At 43.1% G+C, this 26,916-nt stretch overlaps 1 protein-coding gene across 6 annotated transcripts in view; it reads left to right on the forward strand.

Annotated features, from left to right (window-relative positions):
- DOCK5 (dedicator of cytokinesis 5) overlaps positions 1-26,916 on the forward strand; it is a 155,927-nt gene that overhangs the window by 41,921 nt on the left and 87,090 nt on the right. For 4 of the 6 annotated variants that reach the window (XM_023759110.1, XM_023759112.1, XM_023759111.1 and 1 more), the window contains 7 exons: positions 9,122-9,270; positions 12,004-12,139; positions 14,253-14,410; positions 15,447-15,528; positions 18,097-18,226; positions 20,788-20,860; positions 24,415-24,557. In XM_023759110.1, the coding sequence (XP_023614878.1) occupies positions 9,122-9,270; positions 12,004-12,139; positions 14,253-14,410; positions 15,447-15,528; positions 18,097-18,226; positions 20,788-20,860; positions 24,415-24,557 (871 nt within the window). Of the gene's footprint in view, positions 1-9,121; positions 9,271-12,003; positions 12,140-14,250; positions 14,411-15,446; positions 15,529-17,504; positions 17,562-18,096; positions 18,227-20,787; positions 20,861-24,414; positions 24,558-26,916 lie in introns of those variants that run through there. The other 2 variants (XM_023759114.1, XM_023759115.1) reach the window with 2 other exon arrangements.

A 26,916-nucleotide genomic window follows, 5' to 3' on the forward strand; every position in this document is an offset into this window, starting at 1 on the left:
ATCCTGGTTGCCAAGCTGTAGGGGACAGACACAGGACTAGAAATTGGGAAGCTTGGTTTCTTATCCAGGCCTTTTGGTCTTGGGCAGGCCCCTCAAGGTCCTCAGTTGTCTGCTGGATTTTGCTCTTCTGTAAAAGTGATATAAAATCTGCCTTGTTGCCCTAACCGGTTTGGCTCAGTGGATAGAGCGTCGGCCTGCGGACTGAAGGGTCCCAGGTTCGATTCCGGCCAAGGGCATGTACCTTGGTTGCGGGCACATCCCCAGTGGGGAGTGTGCAGGAGGCAGCTAAATCGATGTTTCTCTCTCATCGATGTTTCTAACTCTCTGTCCCTCTCCCTTCCTCTCTGTAAAAAATTAATAAAATATATTAAAAAAAAATCTGCCTTGTTGACTCCACAGAGTTTGAGGTATGAAAAAAGGTGATGCCTGCAAAGTCATTGTATAGGCAGACCAAGGACTCTGCAGCGTGAGCACGTGAGCCTTGATGCTGCCGTTGCTGGAAACAGTAGCGGCTCTGGCGGCCCTCCCACTGGGCAGCCTTGGCCTGTGTCCCTCTGATCTGACTTGGAGACTCTGAAGCTCCCTTGTGTACGCTGCCTTTATCCAAGGCCACTTCCTCTCCATGTGTTATCGTCTTAGGCGGAGTGACCTTGAGCACTCAGTAACCAGGCTGTTTCTCTCCATAGATAGGAAGCCTCCTTCGTTCAGGTTCAAGTGCAGGAGGCACAGGTCATTTCAGAAAGGAATGCAGAGTGCAGACTCACAGCCGTTTCCCAGGCGCCTGGCCTGCACTGCTCAGCCTCGGTTGGATCCTGTTTTACCGCATGTGCTTTTTAGTAGTTGATCAGGAAAGAAGGAAACTGTGAAGGAGGAGGTGGTGGCCTGTGAAATGGCAAGACTGTGGACACTGGTGTCAGGCGGCCAGTTCTTAATTCTGGCTTGCTCCCTTGCTTGGTACGTACTTTTATATTCACAAAAAGAAGCGAACCCAGTACCAGTTACCACAACAAACCAACCGCAACAGAAAGAACGCAGGTTCTGAAGGCAGGGCTTTGGGTTCAGGCTCTGCCACTGGATGAGCCTATAGCCTGAGACGAGTCCTTTGACCTCCTAAGTTAATTTCCTCACTTCAGGTGGTAATTTCATATTACACAGGCCTTGCAAATTTGCTGTAAGAATTCAGTAGGATAATCTGTGTAGAACTCCAGGGACAGTGCCTGGCACCTGTCTTTAAAATGGGCAGCCCTATTTACCCCCTGACAGCACTGCTTCACAGCGCTGATTAACAATGACCTGGGTTAGAACGGATGGCACTGTGGGATCTAGCCCTGAGGTCCGTTAAGGGGGGCCCTCCAGCATGGGGTCCCTTCCAGCCCTATAGGGACCTGCCTGGTTCAGGTGGACGGGTTGAAGTACGCAATCCATTTTTCTCTGCTGCCTCTCGGGATTTTGCAGTTTTGCCAGCCCTGGAAAGGAGAGCCAACGAGCTGAACTTGCCTTCTTTTCTTTCTAGCGGCACATTCCTGCTTCATGTGAGTTCCCCCCACTAGAAGGGCAGACGCCTCTGCATTGATTTAGACACGATTGGGTTGATGTAATACCTAAGTTTACCTTTTCCATAACAATCCAGTTATACCTTATGAATACACACAACCCTACATCCTACCTCATAACATTATACTTTCTCAACTAAAAATCAGGTCTCGAAAACTGACATGTTGGAGTTTACTTTGGGGGACATTGGGGCAAGAACTTTTGAAAGAGGGATTCCTGGAAATGGAGATGTTTTGGATGACATACACATGCTCTACAACATCTCACCCTGAGACTTAGCTCGGTGCTGCTCCCATCTTCCAGTTGGAGAAATGGTTTGTTGAGTTTTGATCAGCCAGGACGTTTTGTCCATATAAGATTTGGAGAGGAATCTAATCCCATCTCCTGAAGGGATGGGGAACATCCTGCCCAAGGGCCATATTAGGCCCTGCCAAGGCATTAGGGGTGAGCTAATTAAATGTTTGACCATGCCTGGCCTATGTAGCTCAGTGGTTGAGAGTCAATCCATGAATCAGGAGATTACCGTTCGATTCCTAGTCAGGGCCAGGCTAGGCCACGTTGTGGGGTCGATCCCCAGTGGGGCATGCAGGAGGCAGTCCATCAATGATTCTCTCTCATCATTGATGTTTCTATCTCTCCTTTACCCTTCCTCTCTGTAAAAAATAAATAAATAAATAAATGTTTGACCAAATATAGCAGGCTAATTTTTAAGTTGATAATTTTGTATGACCCATGAATGATTTTATAAATATCCAAATGGCCCTTGGAAGAAAAAAGGTTCCCCACCCCCACCTTAAGGCAAAAAAATATAAGAGCCCGGGGTAGGATGTGGTTAATATATATTTTGAATTAAGTAAATTTAACTATTAAAATGAAGTTTATACTAAGGACTGATGTCCTTTCATTTAAAATGTGCCAGCAAATAATTTGAGAAAGAGCTATCATATGACCCAGCAATTCCTCTCCTGGGTATATACCGGAAAACCTCAAAATCATGTATTCACAAAGTATATGCACCCGTATGTTCATTGTAGCATTATTCACAGTGGCCAAGATATGGAAACAACCAGTGTCCCGTGATAGAGGACTGGATAAAGAAGATGTGGTCCATGTACACAATGGAGTACTACTCGGCTATAAGAAAGGATGAAATAATGCCGTTTGTAACAACATGGTTGGACCTTGAGAACATTATGCTAAATGAAATGTCAGTCAGAAAAAGCTAAGAACTATATGATTTCACTCATATGTGGGATATAAAACTGAAACTCATGAACACAAACAGCAGTGTGGTGGTTGCCATAGGAAAGAGGATTGGGGTGAAGGGGGTCCTGATATATGGTGACGGGAGAAGATTTGACTTTGGGTGGTGGGCACATAGTGCAATATATAGATCTTGTAACATAGAAACCCACACCTGAAACCTGTCTGTACATGTTGACCAATGTCACCCCAATAAAGTAAATTTTAAAATGTGCCAGCAAAATAAAACCTTGTGCTAGTTTCTAGTTCTCTAAAATTCTGGAGTAGAACAAGTGCCCATAACTGAGGGGGTTGGGGGAGGGAACTTGCCCCATACAATGAATCGTCCTTTCTTCTCATCATTGCATATCCAGGCAGATTAAAGCTACTTAGGTTTTGAACTGGTGCTGGGTACTGGCTTCTGGAACATAGGCTCTGAAGTGTAATTAAGCTGGTCTGGTCTCATAGTTTGAAACCAGCGCTTGGTTGCTTATTACTAAGGACAGAAATTCCCGTACTAACTTCTTCCTGGGCATTTCATCTGTGAGTTGCAAGCTCTGCATCAGGCTAGCTCTCAGAGAGGCAAGGGCAGTGACCCGGACAGGGCAGGGACAGAGTTTTGGGTGTTTTTCTAGTTGTGGTTTTTCTCCTACTTTGGTGCCTGGCTTTCAGGATTTCTTGTACTACTTCCAGAGGCAAAACTTGTCCTTTACTGGAATCTTTTCTTTAAAAATCAAGCCTTGCCCTGGCCAGCATGCTCAGGGATTAGAGCATTGGCCTAAAAAACCAAAGCGTCTTGGGTTCGATTCCAGTCAAGGGCACGTACCTGGATTTCAGGTTCCCTGGCCCACCTGGGGCATGTGAGGGATGCAACCAATTGATGTGGCTCTCTTTCACATCGATGTTTCTCTCTCTCTGTCTTCTCTCCTCTTCCCCCCTCCCTCCCACTCTTCTCTAAAATCAATGGAAAAAATATCCTCCCGCGAGGATTAACAAAAAAAACAACAACCTAAAAATCAAGCCTTTGCTAATCAGCCAAAGCCTTTAGCTGAGAGGGGAAAGTACTAGAATGGCCAGCAAGAGTGTGACGGAGGCCTGTGGGTTCCCTTCCTCCCAGAGGAAGAGTCAGTGCAGCCCAGGACACAGGAGCAAGACACCGTGGGGACCCCAGGAGTACAGGTGCTCGGGAGGTGTGAGGTGAATTGCAGAGCGCTCTGTGCAGGTGAAATGGAATGTAGAGCCACCGAGTGCGTGAGGGCATCAGGCATCTCATCGGCAGAGGACATGAGTTTACTGTCTCCATCTTAGATTTGAAGGCACTTCTCCTAGGGAAGGAAGGGATCCTTGGTTTTACAGGTGGGTGTGTCAGAGAGAATAATCTGCCCAAAGTCACTTAGGAAGTTAATGGTAGACTTAGAGATAGAAATCAGGTCCCCATACATTCAGTTAAATACTTTGCCTCTAAACCCTAAAATCCCATGGAACAGGAAAGGTTGGTGATTCTTCTGCAGAGGGCGATGGGAGGAACAGAGACCCGCCTTTGGACCATGGTCTGCATTGTTTAGGAAAGGGAAGCATTGAACCCAGGTTTCTGACCCCAGTGAGGTGGTGCTGTTGTCTCAGTGACCCCAGAATTCCTAAAATACTCGGTTCTTACCCTCTGTATTCCTGCCGTCATTGAAGGCAAAGTTGTTTTCTCTTATGGATTTATTTTATCACTACAAAGTACTTTTTATACTAGGCATGTACATTTTAATAACTATATCTACATAACCATTAAAAATAAATACATTTGCAATCCCATGGCTGATACTTACATAATATGCTTCTCTAAAAAAAGCTTGCTGTTAAATAGCCTATAAAATAATTCTATCACTTTGAATATTCCTCCAAATTTAAGAGAAGCTCCAGTTTCCCTATTTATAGCAATTTAACAAAAATAGTCAATTATCATTAACTTCTAACCACATATGTAATGTGCATTTTCATGTCACAATTAGTTTCCTTTTACATTAAAATAATTTTGAAGGTCTTTTTTTAAAAAATAATTATGGTATTGATGTCCAGTAAACTGTACATAGTAAACAACATTTGTTGCAGCTCATAGGAGTATTATCATTAATGACCAATATGTGATCATTGACAAACATAAAATTTTGCAAAATTAGATTTAGGTATATAATTACCCTATAAAACAGCTTTTAAAAAAATTACTTTATTTTTTCCCATTACCCATTCATCCCCTCATACCCACTTCCACCTCCACCTACCCCCTCCACACAAAATAAAGATAGGTAGGCATCCAGAATCAAAATGTAAAAATAAGACCTCAGAGATCTCTTGGTGGAAAAGAGGGTAAAACTTGAAACAAATGCAGGAATCTCTTACTGTCTGGTAGAAAAAAATATATAGATTCAGTGGGGCCTTGACTTACGAGTTTAATTCGTTCTGAGACCGAGCTTGTTAAGGAGCTCCTTAACTCAAATTACTCTGTCAACTCAATGCAAAAAATCTGCCGAGAGACAGCTGGTATCTCAAAAAACTCGTTAGTCGGGACACTCCTAAGTCAAGGCCCCACTGTATCTCTGTTTGGTGGAGGTGATCCTCAAATTGAAACCGGAGTGGCATTTTACATTTGAGTTGTCCAAATTTGTTTTTGAGTCCCTCCTCAGTCCCAGGATTGTGATGACTTTTGCAGATAGGATCAAAGAAATCTATAATAATAAAAGCATAATATGCTAATTAGACCAGACGTCCTTCTGGAAGACCTTCTGGACGAAGCCAGGGCTGCGAGGGCCAAGCCCCTTGCACAAATTTTGTGCATTGGGCCTCTAGTGTTTAAATAAATGCCCTGCCCTCCTAATTTTGTGACAGTGGCTGCTAGTGAAGAAAAGGTGGAGATGAGAGAGGGCTAGAGGTACCAGGGAAGGTATTGTGCCAGGCAACTTGGGCTGTGCAAGATTAGAAAAGGGGGTGGGAGGTTAGGGCAAGACTGGAAAGCACATGGAGACTCACGGGTCCTTGTCTCATGGTTTGGTGGGGGCCCAGGCACCCGATTTTCTCCTCACCTGCCCTCTTACGCTGCCCCAGGAATCCATAAAGTGTCAGGGGCCAGCTATGGCTCAGAACAGCCAACTTACTTATAGAACAATCTGAGGAGTGTGGCAACAAAATCCATTTCCTTAAAGTAGAGGGGGAAATTGCGTGCTTTGGTGTGCTCCAGCCTGCTCGATCAGAATGAATTTGGCAGAGTGAGTCAGAGAAGAATGGCTGTCTCATCCTTCTTTGGGGGAGAACTTGGCAAGCAAGGCTGACATGGACAGGCAATAATTAAGTTGCCTTGGATAACGTCTAGTGTAATTGAGACCAAGACTTGTGAGTGTGTTTGCAAAGAGCTGTCGCTCCTAGGGGCTCCCCTGGGACTTCGAGCCCTTTCTTGACCACATTATGGGACCTAACAGCTTAATTAAATTGAGAAAACATTTCAAAAATCCTAGCGGGGAATAGACAAATGGATTGCAAATAAGAAAAGAAAAAAAAGGATCCCCTTTTTGCCCAGCAGCTTTGAAAGCAAATTTTATTTAGCATCATTTCTACCTCCGTTTTCCAGTTTGAAGGACGAGATGGAAACATTTTTTATAGAATTTACTGAAAAAACAAAACAAAACAAAATTTTACCTTTGCTCATTCAAAATGGGAATTAAAAGTCTCATTCTTATGCTTTCAAAAGACCAACTGATGAGAAAGAGGCAGTTCAGAAAATGCCAAAAGCCTAAAGTGCAGTGAGTATCAACATTTTAAGCGGTCTTCGCAGCCTGTGTTTTTCAGATCAGCGGTGTTAATAGAGCAGATTGCAGTCACCGATAAACGTCTTGTCTCTCCCTTGTGTTCTTACAGAACTTTGACTTTCTTTCCGGGCCTTTCTCACACTCTGCTAATCTCACTGCTGCCTCCCACTGTCCCCACTTCTAGGCGGAGGCCTCCTCCCTCACGTTTACTCTTTGTTCAGGAGAATCGTGGATGTTTGCAGCACTGATTCTAGTCGATACCTTGTGTAGCAGCTGCCCATGTGATTATTGTGGAAGGACATCACCCAGAACAGAACGTGCCGTACAGCCAGCAGCAACTACTGTGTGTGTGTGTGTGTGTGTGTGTGTGTGTGTATTGGCATTTCAAAAATATATATTTTTTTATGATTTCAGAGAGAAAGGGAGAGGGAGAAAGAGATAGAAACATCAATAATGAGCCTTAGCCAGTTTGGCTTAGTGGATAGAGCGTTGGTCTATGAACCAAAGGGTCCCAGATTCGATTCCGATCAAGGGCACTTACCTGGGTTGCAGGCTCCTCTCTGGCCTGGGCCCTGGTCAGGGCGCTTGCAGGAGGCAACCTTTCTCACTTCTCTCTATCTTTCCCTCTCTCTTCCACTCTCTCTAAAAATCAATGGGAAAATATTAGGTGAGGATTTAAAAAGAACATCAGTAATGAGAGAGAATCATTGATTGGCTGCCTCCTGCACACCCCACACTGGAGCTTGAGCCTGAAACCCCGAGCATGTGCCCTGACCTGGAATCAATTGTGATGCTCAACTACTGAGCCACACACACCAGGCTGGCATTGTTTTTATAGCAGATAATACTTTCTATAATTTTAGAAGTGTATGGTTATATAAACATATCATGACTTTTCACCTATAAATAAAAAAGAAGTGGTATTACAGTATGCATGGGTTATGTCGAATTATACAGGTTTTTATTTAAAAGACATATTTCAGAAATGATACACAAAGCATTTTTCCCTGGCCCATCTCTCTATAGTGGCCCCTTTCCCCATGTACACCCTATCATATCTTTATTTATATTCCTTCTTGCACCTTTTTAAATTTACTTTATTGGGGTGGCATTGGTTAATAACATTACATAAGTTTTAGGTATACAATTCTGTAGTACATCATCTGTAGATTGCATTGTGTGTTTTCCACCCAAAGTCTAATCTCCTTCCGTCACCATGTATTTGACCCCCTTTACTGTCTTTATCCTTCATCACCTCACTTCCCCTCTGTCACCACCATTCTATTGTTGTGTCTATGAATTTGTTTGTTCTTCTGTTGCTTTCTGTTTCCTATACCACACATGAGTGAAATTATATGGTTCTTGTCCTATTTTTTATTTCACTTAGCATGATGCTTCTTGTACTATTCATATCTGAAATTATCTTTTGTATGTATATATATTAATATATATTACATATGTAAATAGTATATATATATATATATATATATATATATATGTATATATAAAAAAGTATATAGTTTACTTATTTATTGCTGTCTTTTGCCCTCTAGAATGTGGCTGGAATTTTATTTCCAGCACATAGTAGATGCTCTTAACCTTTAAAAAATATAATGAATCAACCAATCATTTAGATAGGACTAAGGTCATATGGCTCGACATAAAGTATTTGACACTTAAAATGATTGGAGTACAGATGATTAGTTGGTCGTAAGTTAATTTAGTTCGGTTACAGGCAGTTCTGACTGAAGCCCAGGATAATGGTTAATTTTTTTCTACATCTCACAATTTTCTGGATGGTCTACCAGTTTTATGGGGATTTTAAAATAACATTTTACATTCTGAAATGACAGTTCTTTCTCCATCCATAATTCCCTCACACTGTACCCTTTATAGAGCGCCTGCTCTGCCAGCTCCTAGGGATGCAAAAATTGGCAAGCTCCTTGCCCTGTAGGCGCTTCCATGTAAGCGGAGAGCAAGCCAAGCCAGTCATAGCTGGGGTTCTGATGCTGTGACAGGACTTAATTCCAGGAGCTGGGAGAGGGACAGTGAACTCAGAGTTAGGGTTTCGAGGAAGAGACTTCTGACTTCTAAGTTGAGGCCTAAGAAGTAAGAATTAGCAGTTGATGGAGGGTGTAGTGTGTGAGTGAGTAGGGATGAGCAGGGAGTAAGTGCAGGGGAGAGGAGAAAATGGGTCCAAGTAGATGAAGTATCATTAAAGGGTCTGGAGCGCTCAGGAGAAATGGACGTAGCTCAGCATGGAAGGAGCGCAGATTTTTGAGGTAGAGATTGGTGTAAAATGCAGCTATGTTGACCTTACAATTGCTCATCTGTTCCCAAAGTTCTACTGGGAAGGGAGTGGGACTGGCTCAGGGCAAGGCCATCCCCTCACAGTGCATGGCTTACTGTATGGCACAGGTACTTGGTTAAATAGCACCTTATAAAGAATTTAGTCAAATGGTGAAAAGACGTTTCCATCCTTTATCACACCTTTTTTTTGTGGGGGTCCCTTTCTCCACCTCATTTTCCTGTCCTAGAACAACAAGGTCAGTCTCTTCCGCCGGCTGCAGCAGATGACGTACAGCCTGATCGAGTGGCGGTCCCAAATCCTGTCTGGAACACTCCCCAAGGACGAGCTGGCAGAGCTCAAGAAGAAGGTCACAGCCAAAATCGATCACGGGAACAGGTAAGCCAGGGCTGACTTCAACGAGAACTTGGACAAAGGTGGACACATTCATGCTAAGCACACAGCTCACCCCAAGCTTTTGACCTGGGAGCTGCCCAAGAGCAATGCTTACTGCTCTCTTTTTGCCTTGGAAAACATCTGATTCTGTTGAAAAGAAAATTGGCAGGTGCCCTTCATGGACCAGACCCTGTGCTGGGTCTCTGATCTCAGGGAGATGATGGAGAGGTGGAGAAGGGGGCTCGGATTTTAGTGACAGACTGAATGGGGCTGGACTGTCTCTTTATATTTTAACATTGGATTTTACGTCAGTGTCAGACTCAATCTCTCTCCATCTTCGCCTAACCAGAAGTGCAGGAAGTCCAGATTTGCCAGTTTTTAGCATGTTTTTGCCAGGTAAAGCATGTTTTTAGCCTGTTGATTGTAACTCCAATAAGTTCTAAAGAGTTAATCACTTCCTTACTTATCTGATTAGCTCAGGCAGATATGTAGGTTCTAGTACTGCCTTTTAGAAAATGAGAAATTCAGTCAATTCGTCAAATTTATGATGACCTAGGGTTTATCCCTCCTAACTGGCTCTTTTTAAAAGACTGGGTTGGTTCCTCATTTTGTTTTTATTGATGATTGATTTGGTATTTAGCCTCATTTTTTAAATGTGTTCAACTTGTGCATATATGATTTTTTTGCCTTACTTCTTCAACTTCACGACTCTGGGAAATGCTTCAAAGACCTGTTAAAATTGTCCGAGTCATTTAAATGTTGTAGACTTTGACAGCGGGATTCAGAAATGGCTAGAGTGAACATAGCATACAAGATTCAGACTCAGCCATTATTTATGAAATCTCTCCCACGTACACTTCACATGTATTACCTGGTTGTAGCTGCTATTCCAATTTTATGGTTAAAGAAACAGACCAAGTAAGTTTAAGTGATTTGCTTCCAAGTCATAAAGATATAAGTGGGAAAGCTTAAGTTGAACCCAAGAGTTTTCTATTTTATGTCTAATGCTCCTTTCTTCGGGTTAAGAATTAGCAGTTCCCACCCTCGTCCCTTGTCTATCCACAGGACTATAACCACCGGGGTTGCTTTGCCAATCATTAGTGCCAGGGGACCTAAAAATCAGCAAAGGTGGCATACGGTAGCTGTCTCCTTGCACATATGCTGCCTCTGTAGTTTTGGGCATTGGCCTGGGAGACCCTGATCTCTGGCACAGATGCTAACCTCCTACAAACAGCAGAACAGGCCTGCCTTCCCATTCCAGCACTTGGAAGCAGCTCAGGTAATGAAGCTTCTCCGTCAATGCAGCATGATCCAGTCTCTGAGCAGCCACCGAGGCCCCTTGCTCATGAGTCTGGGTGGCCTGTGGGTCTGGCTGCCATGGAGAGGAACCTGCCAGATGAAATCAGTTGATGGAGATGCTATAGAACACGGAGGAGGAAAATGAGGCATTTCTGCTTTCTTCCCAAAGATTTGGCACATTTCACTGTTATCCCTGAGTTTTCTTGCTGTTTGGACACTCCTAGTCCCACATTGCCCGTGCCTGGAATGTACATTGGGCATTCAGATAGCAGTATCCTGTTTCCACCACAGTCCCCACTTCTTGGAACTGAGTACAGTTTCTTCTACTTCTGTGTGCACATTGGACATGAGAGCCCTGCTGGGACTGTGCCATGCACAGGCCATATAGCTCCCTCTCTTCCTGTGCATTACTCAGAATTACATCTTAACTCGGTCAGGTGTTTTCTTGTGCCAGTTGCCACAATAAAAGCTAACGCTTACTGAGTGTACACTATACACTAGATACTGTTTCGTGCTTTACATGCATTATCTCATTAAATTCTCCCAAGAACCCTGAAGGGTGGGGAATATTTACAGGAAATCAGAGCTTTGCAAAATTACCTAAATTACCCAGAGCCACCTTGCTAGCAAGTATGAGAGCCAAGATTCAAATCTTGGTCTGATTGATACCAGGGCCCACACTCTGAAATGGGTCAGGAGATACCAGTAGCCAGGTCTTACTTCATTGATCTCCTTTAAGACAGTCTTGAATTAGTACTGTCCCCCAAGCCTGCACCTTGAAGGGTGGCAGGGCAAGCCCCAGTACTTATGCAGTGGCTTTTCATGATTCCTATGTCAAACAGCAGAAGACACAGGGAGGAAGCATTGGTCACAGGAATTTGGTCAGTGCCAATCTTGCCTTGGCTGGTGAGGTTCTGTGGACCAAATTATTTTGCAAATCATTATATGAGTTTGGTTAATCTATATATATAAAAGCCAAGTGACTGGAATGACCAGAACATCTGGTTGCTATGACGCACACAGCGGCCAGCCAACCGGCCCAATCTGGGGCGGGGTAGGCAGTCAACCTCCCTTGGCTCCTACCCCCAGATAGCCCAGCCCCCGATCAGCCCCACCCCCCCAACCCCAATCAGGGGTGGGGCCAGCTGGCCAACCTCCTGCAGCCCCTCCCCCCAGCCAGCCCAGCCCCGATCAGGGCAGGCAGGCCGGACCCCACCCATGCACGAATTTGTGCACCGGGCCTCTAGTATTATCGTAAGTTTTTTAACATTGTGATATGGCATGTGGACAGGAATTGAAAGGAGACAAGCCAATGAGCTGTTCTTGACTTGTCAAGCATCCATGCTTCCTCACCTTGACTCCTGGCTCTCTCATGAAGGCTCTTCAGGAAGGAGTCTGTTTCTGTTGAGGACCAGCTGACCACTCCTTTCTTTCTAGAATGCTTGGGTTAGATCTGGTCGTGCGAGATGACAACGGAAACATCTTGGACCCAGATGAAACCAGCACAATTGCCCTCTTCAAGGTGCATGAAATGGCCTCAAAAAGGATTGAGGAAAGGATTCAAGAAGAAAAGGTAATCTTCCTCAAATATGCCGGTTTTGAAGGGAGTTCTTGACCACAAGGTAAAAATGTTGTTCAGAAAACCAGTTATGCCCTCATTTAAACGTAACAGAAAGAATGACACAGCTATAGGTATGTTCTGATGAGGATAGTTTGCAAAACTATATATTAAATAAAAAAGAGCAAGATGCAAAACTGTGTATGAAATACTATTATTTGTGTTTCAAAAAAGAATATGCAGCCCTGGCCAGTGTGGCTCCCTTGGTTGGAGCATTGTCCCATACACTGAAAAGTGGAAGGTTTGATTCCCAGTCAGGGTACATTCCCAGGATGCAGATTCTATCCCCAGTTGGGGCACATGCAGGAGGCAACTGATTGATGTTTCACTCTTGCATCCATGTTTCTCCCTCTCCCTTCCTCCTCTCTAAAATCAATTAAAAAAATTACATACATTTTTGCTTGCTTCTGTGTTGACTAACTCTGGAATAATAGACAAGAAATTGGTAATTAATGGGTACCTCTGGGAAAGAGCTCGGTGGAAGGGAGCCTTTTTACCATGTAACCTTCTATATTTAGAAAATTGTATTACAATTTTCAAAATAATTTAAACAATATTAAGAAATAAAGTGTTTGGAAGATTTTGAAAGTAATAATTGGACATTAACTAAAAGTTAGAAAGGTACAGAAAAAGAGAAATGTTACTCACCTGTCTTACGACTGCCTAACCATATTGATATTTAGGTATAAGGTCTTGCAGTCTTTCTGTTATAATAAGTAGAAGTTTCTGTTTTTCTTTTATTTTTTTAAAAATATATTTTATTGACTTTTTACAGAGAAGAAGGGAGAGGGGTAGAGAGTTAGAAACATCGATGAGAGAGAAACATCGATCAGCTGCCTCCTGCACACTCCCGACTGGGGATGTGCCCGCAACCAAGGTACATGCCCTTGACCGGAATCGAACCTGGGACCCTTGATTCCGCAGGCCGGTGCTCTATCCACTGAGCCAAACCGGTTAGGGCTCTTTTATTTTCTTAGTTTATAGGTTTTATTTCTTTAGCACAGTGGTGATAATATGTTAATTGTGTTTCTGGATTTAATGGTTAATTGTGCCTGAGGGTGAAGCTTCCCAGTGGAATCTCTTATTTGCAGTGAGAGTTATTCCCCAAAAGAAGGATAATGATCGTGATTTTTATGCCTTTGAGGTTCATCCAGAAGTGATTGTGAGAGATGAGAACTTCTTGAAGCTACTAAAATAATGAATTATCACCTTTTGGCAGCTATTCAATTACTTGGGTTCAAGGCTCTGAACGGGACAGTCTTGATTATGTAAATAATGATTATATTTTGCTCACTTGATTATTTGTCCACTTTCATATAGTTTCTCTTCTTGGGTGGTAATTATATTTGTCCTCCTTTTTTTAAATTTATTTCAGAGAGGAAGGGAGAGGGAGAAAGAGAAACATCAGTGATGAGAGAGAATCATTGACTGGCTGCCTCCTGAACGCCCCCTACTGGGGATTGAGCCGACAACCTGGACATGTGCCCTTGACTAGAATCAAACCTGGGACCCTTCAGTCCGCAGGCTGACGCTCTATCCACTGAGCCAAACTTGTCCCCATTTAAAAAAATATATATGTTTTTATTGATTTTTAGAGAGAGATGAAGGGAGAGAGATAGAAACATCAATGAGAGAGAGACATCATCGATTGGCTGCCTCCTGCATGTCCCCCTTGAGGATTGAGCTGCAACCCTGGCATGTTCCCTGATGGGGAATCGAATTGGTGACGTCTTCGTTCATGGGCCAACCACTGAGCCATACAGGACGAGCTACTTGTCCCCCATTTGACAATTTTTTAAATACATTTTTTTATTGATGTCAGAGAGGAAGGGAGGGAGAGATAGAAACATCAATGATGAGAGAGAATTATTGATTGGCTGCCTCCTGCACACCCCCAACTGGGCATTGAGCCCACAACCCAGGCATGTGCCCTGACTGGTAATTGGACAGAGACTTCCTGGTTCATAGGTCAAAGCTCAACCACTGAGCCACGCCGGCCGGGCGCATTTGCCAATATTTCCCATTTGCTGAAAACAAGATGCTTTTCTCTCTTGTCCTCTGTGTTCAGTCACTCCTGCAGAACCTGGACTTGCGGGGCCAGTCCAACTTCAATACCTTCCACACCTACGGCCTCTATGTTAACTTCAAGAACTTTGTGTGCAACATCGGGGAAGATGCAGAGTTGTTCATGGCCCTCTATGACCCTGACCAGTCCACGTTCATCAGGTAATAGAGACCCAGCCATCAGCTGCCCACCTCACAAAAATATCCAGCCTTCACCTACCCTGCCTGAGGTTAGGTGTGAGAGGGGAAGACAGAAAAGAGTGGGAAGGATTTCTGGGCAGAAGAAAATAAAATCCTTTGGGCTAAAAGCCATTTTGTCTGGCTGCTGAAATAGTGCAATAACAGTTTGTGGACTCCCTGGGTCTTAGAAATCACGTAAAACTCATCAGAACACAGAGACGGGAACAAAGAGCTCAAAAGATAATAGGGGAGGTGTGGGGAAGGCTGACTCTGCAGAGCACAGAGATGGATACATGTCATTATACATTTGTCCAAACTCATAGAATGTGCAACACGAAGAGTGAGCCCTAATGTGAACTCTGGGTGATAATTGATGCGTCCATCCATGTAGGGTCATCGACTGTAACAGATGCACTGCTCTGGTGGGGGCATGGATAGTGGGAGGCTGTGCACGGATAGGGCAGGGGGTATATGGGAAATTTGTACTTTCTGCTCAACTGTGCTGTGAACCTACAACTGCCCTAATAGATAAAGTCTATACAATATTTTTAATGACTAGTGGGAATGATTATAGGCTTTGTTTGGCCCTACAGTGGCATTACTGCTGAGCAGCTAAGATGTATTTTGAACAAGATGGTTAAAAGTAATTAAAAACAGATTGTTTATTTCTAAAATAGAAATTGTATTTGAGTGTTGTGATATGTTTTCCAGGGGAAGGATTTAGAGTGAATATTATAAAATGATATCCTTGATTCAGCAAAGCTGAAATGTTAGACAGAATTTGAGGTGGAAGAAAGGCCCCAGATGGAATCTGCTGTGTCTGTCCATCTTGAGCATTGCTTGTCCCCGGTCCACACAGGGTGTGCCTGTGGGGCTGGGCTGCAGGAGGCTCCATTCACACCCGCCTGACGAATTTAACAGCTTTTCTGGGCCTTGCTTTTACCCTGCCAGTCTATACTGTGGGCAGCTCCAAGCCCAGTTAACTTCTTGTTAAGAATCAGTTTTTCTCCTTCACCAGTGAGAACTACCTAATTCGTTGGGGCAGTAATGGGATGCCCAAGGAAATCGAGAAGCTTAATAACCTTCAGGCGGTTTTCACTGTAAGTCCTACCTTCTGTTTAATCATTTTATTTTTTTATGATATTAGTGGATGCACATGATAGGTATATGAAAAACATTAAAACTTGAAACAGTGAAAATACAGGTTATCAAATAAAAGTCATCATAATCCCCCTAGCAGGAATAACCCACTCATTTGTTCAACAAATACTTGTCAAGCACCTATTAGATGCTGGACACTGAGTATCAAGGCACTTGAGATACATCAGTGAACACATCAGAAAAATGTTTGCTCAAGAAGCTTTTGTCCAAATGGGAAAGACAGTAATAGGCAATCCTATATAATAAAGAGGCAATATGCAAATTAACTCTCACACCGTAATGCTGTCACAAGATGGCGGCACACACAGCGAGGGCGGGGCCGGCTGCTCTGCACGCCCGCCTGCTGCCACAGTTCCCGCAGCCCCGCCAGGGGGCAGGTCCCAGCTGCTGCTCCCCACGGCTTCCCCGGAGTTCCCTCAACCCCGCCGGGGGGCGGGTCCCCCTGCTGCTCCCCACAGCTTCCCCGGGGAGTCAGATATCCCCCGAGGGGTCCCAGATTGGAGAGGGTGCCAGCTGGGCTGAGGGACACCCCTCCAGTGCACGAATTTTGTGCACCGGGCCTCTAAGTAATAAAATAAATGAGTAAATCCTGTAGAATGTTAGCAATCTTAACACATTGCGGACCAGTAGTTTTATTGCTAGCTTTACCCAGTGGCCAGATAAGTTTCTATTGAATGAGTACAAAAAATGTTTTTGTATAAATGTTAAAGGCATGCTTTAAAATTAAATAACCCATTGCATTTTGAAGTTATTTATTACATATTCTTACAAGCTAATATCTTTTTAAAGTATGATAGTTGTAAAACACTGTGTAATATGAAACGTGAATTCTAATGATCCATCCGCAGTGTGTTAAGTGTTTTGGGGGGATCGGGTGTCTCTGGGATGGAGCCTTTAAGCAAGAACTTGAAGGGAGTGGGCAGTGCTCATCAGGGGCACTAGCATTTCCCCAGCATTTCAGAACCAGGTTACAGCTCAGGCAAAGATGGGACTTTCTTGTTTGCATATATATTTGAATGGCCTTCCCTTTTCCTCCTCCTTTCAAGGTAAGAGAAGTAATGCTATATATGCATCAAGACAAGGAAATTTATTGGGCTGTAGCTTGGACATGGTAACTCTATTTCACTCGGGCTAAGAACTTTCTCGGGATTCTCTCACTTTGTTATGACTTCAGTGCTCGAAATACCCTAGAGCTGCTGCCTCCTGCTCTGGAAAGACTGAGAAGACAGGTTTCCCCAGCATCCGTTGGGCCTAAAGGAGATACGCCCTTCCTTTTCCCCCTTTTTTTCCTTAAGCCACACCCCTGTTTTATCTCCACGCCCTCTCACCACTCTATGGCAAGGAAAGCAGAGTCTAAGGTAGAGCTCCAAATGAAGTGATGGGAAGGAGCAGTGGTCCCTTATGGGCTTGTCCATTCATTCATCCATTCATTTCTCATTATTATTCATTTCTTCTATTAACATCCCATCCCTAAGACAGGCGTGGTTTGATGCCTATCTCTGCACTGACCCATCTGTATCTTCACCACCTGGTAAAGGTAGATAAAAAAGCACTTAGAACTAACTCAAAGCCTTTTCTTGGTGTATGGGACAATGCTCCAACCAAATGAACCACCAGGAGCATTGTCCCATACACCAAGAAAAGGCTTTGAGTTCGATTTCTGGTCAGGACACATACCTAGGTTGCAGGTTCAATCCAAATCAGGGCGTGTATGGGAGGCAACCGATTAGCGTTTTTCTCTCACATTGATGTTTCTCTCGCCCCCCCCCCCCACCTTCCTGTCTCTCTAAAATGAACTTAAAAAAAAAATCCTCCAGTGAAGATTAAAAAGAAAAAGAATACAAACAAGTGTAGAACATGAGCTACAAAGAAACAGATATTTCACCTACACATCACTTATCAATCAACATACACCCAGGAGCTCTCAGTGATGCCTCCTAAAGCCGAGGAACGGTTACGGAAAGCGCTGCATGTAAATTTCTGTGTTATAATTGCCTTGCAGGCTTGTTTGGAAGATGAAAGGAAACCAGCATGTGTGGGTACCCAATAAATGTCAGTACCACACTCGTTTTAATCTCATTAGACACTGAAATGCATCCTGTACTCAGATATATCTTGGCAATATATAAAGTAGCCCTGACAAGTGTCCTGATTTTGAATACCCTGCTTGAATGGATGGACCAGGGACTTTAGATTAAATAGGATCTGATTTATAAATTTGAAGTAGGAACTGGGGAATAAATGTCTTTCCGCTGTTGAATAGTCATTTTTCTGAAAAACAGTCATTTTTCTTGGGCACATAGGGAGAAGAGAGCAGGCATTTTGATCTTTCAACATTCTAAAGGTGGTGGGTGGGTAGGGGCTGGGAGGAGGGAAGGAAAGGAGGAGATAATAGAAGATACCTGTAATACTATCAATAATAAAAATATATTTTAAAAAATAAAAAGAGGAACGAAGGTGACAGGTGACGTGGTGTGGCCCCTGTGACGCGCTCTCTGCTTCTTCAGGACCTCAGCAGCACTGACCTCATCCGGCCCCGCATCAGCCTCGTGTGCCAGATCGTCCGGGTGGGCCGCATGGAGCTGAAGGAGGCCAAAAAGCACACCTGTGGACTGCGGAGACCCTTTGGGGTAGCAGGTATGGGAAGACCCAGAGACGAATGTAGAGTGTGCAGCCCTTGTGAACGCAGTGTGGGAGGCCCCCCAAAATTAAACATAGCCTGGCTGGTATGCCTCAGTGGTTGAGCATCAACCCATGAACCAGGAGGCCGAGGTTCAGTTCCCAGTCGGGCACATGCCCAGGTTGTAGGCTTGATCCCCAGTAGGAGGCAGCCAGTCAATGATTCTCTCTCATCATTGATGTTTCTATCCCTCTTTCCCTCTTGCTTCCTCTCTGAATCAATAAGACATATTTTTTTAAAAAATTAAACATAGGGCTTCTAATCTAGCAATCCCTCTATGGTGTATACCCAAAAGAATTAAAATCCGGGTCTCATGGAAATAATTGTACATCCCATGCTCCACTGCAGCATTATTCACAATGGCCAAAAGGTGGAAGCAACCCAGGTGCCCAGCGATGGATGAATGGGATAAACAAAATGTGGTATGTCCATACAATGGACTGTATTCAGCCTTAAAAGGAAGAAAGGAAATTCTGACACCTGCTACAACTTGGATGATTCATGAAGATATTATATCAAGTGAAATAAGCCGGTCATAAAAAGATAAATGATTCTACTTACATGAAGTATGCATAGAATGGTTAAATTCATAGACACAGGAAGTAGAATGGTAGTTGCCAGGGGCTGGAGGAGGACAGTGTTTAATGGGGACAGAGTTTCAGTTTGGGAGTACGACACATTGTGGAGGTGGATGGTGGTGATGGCTGCACAACCATCTGAATGGCCTTCATACAACAGAACTGCCCACTTAAGTTGGCCCTGGCCGGAGTGGCTCCAGTGGTTGGAGCATTGTCTTATGCCAGCGCAGTGTCCTGCACGCAGCCAGCCCTCTGTCATGCCTCGGAATATCCTCCCTTCCTACGGCCACACGTTCATTACTGATTTTAGTCCAGTGAATTGTCCCTGGAAAGTGCCTGTCTAGGGAGTTTACTCTTCAAAGGCAACACTGTGTTTGTAACTGCTTTCAGAGAGGATCCATGGCTTAAATCAAACCCTACAACCTTCCAAGAGGCCCTTCCTTTCCTCTGTAGTTTGTTAAGTTGAGAAAATATATTTTCAGTTTTATGTTAAAGTTTTGGTCACTAGGTAGTTTTGAAAGCCATCAGTGAAATGTCATAATTTTGCTCCTGGAACAAGGGCCAAGAAACCCCATGTTATTGGGGTTGTGTGGGTAATGAGGCGGCCTCTGTATCCTGAGGGACTGTATGTCTATATCCCTGGAACAGCCCTGCCCTCCAGCTGCTGCTCAAGTGCTGGCAGTCTGTGACCAGAGGGCACAGCATCACCTCCTGATAGAGAATTTAAGTGAAATCTCAGAAAAGGCAAGAGGCTGGCCCAGCATTGGTTAGCCGTCTACATGACCATCTATTGGTCTAAGGAGTTAAGGCATAGTAGACGTCATTGTCATTCAGAGTGAGCCAAAGAAATTGGGAGAACATCAAGCAGGAGTGTTTGGCTGCTTTTCTGTATCAGGGTGTGTGTGTGTGTGTGTGTGTGTGTGTGTGTGTGTTCAGGGCATGGGGTGTGATGGGAAAGGAGAGATTTCCTTGCTCTGACCTTTGATTCCGAGCATCAGCAGAGCTTAGGAGTAAGTAGATGTGGCAAAGACAAACGAACTGCCTATTGTTGTTTTTTTGGAGGGGTGGGAGGGGGTGTCAAATATAAGTGTTGCAGGTTTGGTGTGTTATTTGTACAGTTTTGCAGGGTTCCATTGAAGGCTGACAGCAGGGGGATGCCATGCCCTGCCTCTTGCCATGGGTCCTGCCAGATTTCAGCAGCTGGAGACGGCCCATTTACTACTGCAAACAGCGAGGGATTGTTAGGTTCAGTGATTTGGCCTGTAATCACTTTTGGCTCCGACCCTGGCTTCTACACTTAAAACTGCTGACCTAGGGCAGGTTCCTTACCTGGGCTGTGCTCAGTTTCTCATCTCTTAAAGTAGAGCTCACCATGTCTGTACACGTAAGACAATACCATGCAGGAGGCTCAGAGCAGTACTTTATTTATTGCGCTTCTTGCCCATGGAAAAGCAAGCCGCTCTGGCATCCTCCAGGCCTGGGTTGGCACTCTGGCTGCTCTTTGTTCAAGTGTGAATCAGGTGAGAAGATGGTACATCAGGGACAGCTGACCACTAAAGTCCTGTGTTTCCCTGCCAGGCCTCTTATTCTGTTGTTACTTGTGCCCAAAACGTGTGTTCTCTGGGCCTTGGAATGCAGGCTCACTCAAAAGCCATCAGGGTGTCCGATTTCTCAAGAATTTAGCGACTGGGTCTTGTAGAACTCTGAAAAGGGACTAGTTTGCAGGGTTATCAGGAAATCTGAGCCCCTGCAGGGGGCAGCTCCTCTCATTGCTCTTTGCTGGGCTGGCACACTGGGAATCCTTGTTGGCACAGAAATCGATGTCTGATGTGACATCTTCCTACCCCAGTGTCCTAAGCTGCTGATACTCTTAGTTCTCCATAGGAACCCAGGGAGGCCTGAAGTAATTAGTGTCTTTAATTAAGTTTATCTTCTTCTAGTGATGGATATCACCGACATCATACGTGGGAAGGTGGATGATGAAGAAAAGCAGCATTTTATTCCCTTCCAACAGTAAGTACTTGGGCATTTGTCCCAGGCGACTTGGGACCTGGATTAGCACTTTGAATAGTGTTAACGCAGAACCAGGTGCGGGAACCATTTGCTTAGAGAAGGAAGGTTGTCAGAGAGGAGCTGGCAGAAGACTTCATTCGAAGTCCTTTACCAGGTACACTGGACTCCAATTGCAGAGCGTAAACGGAACTTTTCTGAATCTACCGAAATGACTGAAGGAATATAAGGGACAAATCTGTGTCTGTACTACACACCAGAGAAAGGTGCCTTAAGTGTCAGAAATGCCCAAGATATCTGTATGTGTCAGCTGGAACAGGTGTCATGGAAGACAAGGAATCAGGTAGGACAGCGCAGGCTTCTCAACGGGCACATGCAGGCGAGCCACCTGGAACCCTGTTAGAATGCAGAATGTCTCATTTCATCTAACAAGCGTCCAGGTGATGCTCATGCTGCTAGTCAGGGACCACACCTGGAGTAGCGAGGTTCGGGAGGTGTGAGAGTGAAGGCTCCCTGCTCTGTAGTTCCTGCAGAGGCGGGGAACGCCAGCTGGAAGACATGCAGCGGTTCCCTGAAGAGCTTTACTAGAGTTGGCCTCCATACTGAGCTCGAGCCGGAGCCCATGTGGGCCGCTGGGGAGCAAGTCTCAGTTCCTGCACCTCTGAGGAAGCACCTGTGTGAGCGCTAGGACTGGCCCCTGCAGCCATGCTCTGCCTACCCCGTGCACAGTGGTGGCTTAGGCGAGGTGGGGGCATTGCTGGGACTGACTCCCAACAGCTTAGTTGTGTCAGTGACAGAAGGTGATTATTTAAGCTTGTAGCTGTCACAACAGATCGATATGACAAATTGAGAATTCTACAAACTAGCCAAAGGATATTTATATAATATATATTTTATTAGTAATAAATAATATGAGATCAGCATAATTTGATGAACAAGAATAGATCCAGAGGCAAATGGCAGGGGAGCGGGGGTTAGAGAGCAACCCAAGGACTGATATGCATGCATATTAGCATAACCAATAGACACAGACACTGGGGCGGTATGGGCTTATCCGGGGTGGGAATGGCTTGGGGCAAGGGGGTGGGGAGGTCAATCAGGGGAAAAAGGAGACATATGTAAAACTTTAGACAATAAACAAATAAAATAATAATATGATTATCTTATTTTAAAATTGTTTTGGAATAATAATAAATCAGTGGAGAAAGACAAACTACGCAAAAAATGAGAAAATTAGCTAGCCATTTAAGAAACATAAATTAGAACCTTGTCTCACAACTTACACCAGTGTAAATCCTGATGATGAAACATACATGTAAGAGCCTAAAAATTAAAATGTTGAGTTTTAGATAATAATGACTTATGGGAAGCCTTTGAGTCACACACAAAGATTTGACTAGAAAAGAAAATTGATAGGTTTAACCACACAAAAATTTTAAACAACTTATACATAGAAAAAAATTAACAAATCTTTATAATGTGTATGGAGTATTTTTAATAGATGAAGAATGAATAGAGGTTCTTAAGGACATAAGAAGGACATGCACAAAAGCACACAAGAAATGGCCTATAAATTTATTGAGAATCAATGAAATGCAAATTATGTAATGAGGTTTAGTTTTTGGCTTGACCAAATTTTAAAAATATATAAGATACCAAGTGTTGGGTGGGTGTAAGGAAACATTACTTTTATATATGCATTTATCTAGTATCATACAACCTATATACTGATCCACCAGAAACATGGTGAGGTAGATATTATATGTAGCTTAGTGCTAATTTAAATTATGAGATAACTTGCAAACTCATGAATGCTGCTCCTAATATAATTATCTACATATATTTAAATATATTAAATAGATATAACCTATTTCATGTATTAATACAATATATTAAAATATATTAATACATTATATTAAGTGTATTAAATATGTTAATATATTCTTATATAATCAGTAAATATTAAGTAAGATATATAGAATAGATATGATTAAATATAAAATATATAGTAACATTACTATATTAAGTATATACAAATATATTTATGTAAAAATAACTTTCTATCCATGAATGTTCTTATTATACATGTATTAGTATACGTTATTATTAGTTATACGCATAATAGGAGCAGCGTTCATGACTGTGAAAGTTATATGAAATATATAATGTGACATAGTATGTTATATATGTGTGTGTAAATAAAAGGGGCGGCATTTATGGATATGAACGTTATTCTGCTCCATATATGATATTATAAATATGTCTAAAATAGGTGCGGCATTCTGGATATGAAAGTCAGTTATCTCATAGGTCAGTGATGGCGAACCTTTTGAGCTCGGCGTGTCAGCATTTTGAAAAACCCTAACTTAACTCTGGTGCCATGTCACATATAGAAAGTTTTTGATATTTGCAACCATAGTAAAACAAAGATTTATATTTTTGATATTTAAATGCCATTTAACAAAGAAAAATCAACCAAAAAAATGAGTTCGCGTGTCATAGGTTCGCCATCACTGTAGGTACTTCTCTATATTGGCTTCCCCTGGGAGGGGTTTCTTTCTGTGGTGTGTGCCTCCCTCTGAATTTCTGCACCAGCTCCTGTGTGGCAGCCGTGGCGAAACAGTGCGCCTGAGATTGTCCCCACCGTGTCATTATGCATGCTTTGCGTCTCGGAGGTGACCAGCCCTAATTTGACTATCGCTCATTGTGCGGCCAACAGCCACTATAAAGCTTTCACGATGCAAATTGCAGCCTGTGGCATTTAACTCCTAAGATTTATGGCATTTGCTTTTATAACTTACCCAAAAGAGTACAGTGTATTATAAGAGAGTTTTATATGTGCACCTGCTCGTCCACCTAAGAGAGTGCAAGTTGTTGAAAGCAACTCGGATGACAGCAAGCCCACTTTCAGCGACATGTCGCAGTGTTCCCCGTATTGTCAGCATATGGATCTGAACCCCGCAGGGAAAGCTGGCCTGCAGAGTGGGCAAGAGAACAAACCACGGCCGAGAAGACTGGGGAGCATTGTGCTGCACCCGGCGATGTGTAGCTGCTGATAGCCCTGGGCTGTCAGCGGGGTGGGGCTGTGTTAGGTTCTTTGATCGCCTGCCCGAGCCTCAGGCTGATGCGACCACTGACGTGAAGCTTGTTCCCTGGTGCCTGCGCTGCTGCAACCCTACGTACAGTGTGTCACGGGAGTCCAAGAATGCGCCCCAAAGGCCGCAGATGTACTTACTGAGGCCCAGGGGGAGACAGAGGGGCTCGCTGCCAAGTGGACCAGAACTGGAGGCCTGGTCTCCTGCCCCTTCCCGGTCCTTCTTCAGAGCCATTACAGCAGCCTCTCCCTCTCATGAATTGCCTTCCATTTTACTTGTTCATACTTGGCCATCAGTTTTGTTTGTTCTTGGGTCTATTTATTTTTTGCCCCAAATCATGAATTTGGTGTCTACGCCAGGCACCCGGTGGAAAAATAAGAAAAGATAGTCTCCTATTTAGCTGTGTTTAGTGCTATAGAAACGTCCTCCTTTTTACTTACCTCTCACTTCTGACCTTCCCAGAATCGCCATGGAAACCTATATCCGGCAGAGGCAGCTAATCATGTCGCCCCTGATAACATCCCAGGTGATCGGGGAAAATGAGCCACTCACTTCAGTCCTGAATAAAGTGATAGCAGCGAAGGAAGTGAACCACAAAGGACAAGGTACACGCCTGTGCGCTCCGCTGGGAGGGGCGGGGGCGGGCATTCAGAGCCCGGCCTGGGACTCCCGCCCTTTCACTGCCTTCCTCTGGGGGCTGCCCACCTCAACTTCCTGCTGAAGACATTTAATACTGAAGAGCACCCAGAATGACCGATCACAGCTCCATTTTGTAAATTCCATGACTCCTTCCTCACTTTTGTTCACCCTGCGGTCCTTGACTCTCGGTAAATGCACAGACAGAGAATTTACAGGATAACTATGTCCCACTCTCTGAATATGTTTGCCCCATTGCATTTCCTAAAGTTGAGAGCAAGGAGACCAAAGCAATATGTATTAATATAACAATATGTATTAATATAAAATAATTGGCTGTCTAGCAAAATGTTTTTAGTTGTTTTTAGTACTTCATATGTTCTGTTGACATCGTTTTAACCAAGAGAAACTGCATTTTAAATTCAAAATAATAAGGGAAAGTAGTTAAAATTTTAAATTTAAATACCAAGATGGTGATGGTTTTTGGATCATTTTGAAGATTGAGTAATTTTTTTAACCCACCCTATAACTGTCTTCCAAAGTGTAGGCAATCAGAAGACACATTGTTTTCAGCATATTTAGTTTCCCCTGTATTAACAATTGTCCTTTATCCTGAGTGGGAAAGACATGTGAGGAAATGTTAAAAAATTAAAACAAATAACTATATTTCTGTTGTTTTGGAACTTCTAACCTTAAGATATAATTTGTTAGAGTAAAAAACCCTTATACTAAATAAATTATTCTGTATATATAACTTATTTTAACAAAACTGGAAAAAGGTCATTTTTTGCTGCTTAACAAATCAAACACTATTCAAATGTTTTTATGCTCTTCACAAATATTTTTTGTGGCTGCATGTTATTCCATTACTTGGATTTCAGAAAATGAAATCTAGGTAGAACTTAAGTGTTCTCTAATTTGTCACCATTGTAAGTTTAAATAACTCTACTATGACTATCTTTATACATTAGCTTTTCCCGTATTCAGGACTGCCTCCCCCAAAAGTAGGATTTCTGGGTCAAATGATGGCAACAAGCTTAAACCTGGAAACATAGCTATAGGCTTCTACCAGCAGGCACTAATTACCATCTTGCCCACTTTGCCAGCTGATACTTAAAAATTTTACCTGTTTCGAAGGTAAAAAGTAGACTTCCATATACTTCTCTTAAATAAAAACAAAAACTACTCTTCATGTGTATTTGTGAGTTTTCTAAAGTTTTCCTTCTTAGCACTTTATATAATAAAGATAATCTTATTTAGGACACATATTTTTCAATTTTCAGTTTGCCAAATAGTTATAAACTTCTTGTATTTCCCTGTGAATTGTCTGTTCATGTCTTATTTGTAAAGATATTAAAGTTTTTTCTTCTAATGAGTAGTATAAATTCCTAAGTATTTATAAGTATTTCACCACTTTATAGTATACATTTTATTTTTATGAATATTAAAACTTTCCGTTTATATAGATAATTCTTTTGCTTCTATGATTTCATTTATTTTCTCTACTTGAAAAAATGGTTCATTCTAAGAGATGTAGTAACTACCTTTATTTTTCCTTTTAATTTCCTATCTTTTTTCATATTAAGAATTTATTTTAATCAAAATGTGAGGTGAGAAATTAGATAGATTCTGTTCTATGTAGCAGCACATTTACGAAATTGTGTTTTTTTTCCATGATTTGTGCCTATTTTGCTATCCTGTATAATAAAAGCCTAATATGCAAATTGACCGAACGGTGGAATGACCGGTTGCTATGACATGCACTGACCACCAGGGGGCAAACACTCAACGCAGGAGCTGCCCCTTGGTGGTCAGTATGCTCCCACAGAGGGAGCACCGCTCAGCCAGAAGCCAGGTTCACAGATGGTGAGCGCAGCGGCTATGGTAGGAGCCTTTCCTGCCTCTGCAGTAGCGTTAAGGATGTCCGACTGCAAGCTTAGAAAGCGGGCCTAAGCCGTCAGTCAGACATACCCCAAGGGCTCCCGGACTGAGGGAGGGTTCAGCCCAGGCTAAGGGACTCCCTCCTCCTGCACCCCCCCCCCCCCCCACCAGTGCATGAATGTCATGCACTGGGCCTCTAGTATATTATAGTACTTAACCTCATAGTTTACATGGATTCACATAACTTTTTTTACCACTAACATCATGTATTACTAGAGCTTTACAGCATTTTGGTATCTAGCTTCACTCTTTTTCCTCCCTCAAAGTAAACATCTGTTCACTTCTCTGTCAAATTCTCAAGAAGTCTTAATGGAGTGTCATTAAAGTTATAAGTTAACTGGGGGAGAATTTTCATCCAATAACACTGTATCTGTATATCATTACAAC

The sequence above is a fragment of the Myotis lucifugus genome, unplaced genomic scaffold (assembly GCF_000147115.1).
Source record: "Myotis lucifugus unplaced genomic scaffold, Myoluc2.0 scaffold_148, whole genome shotgun sequence".
Lineage (NCBI taxonomy): Eukaryota > Metazoa > Chordata > Mammalia > Chiroptera > Vespertilionidae > Myotis > Myotis lucifugus.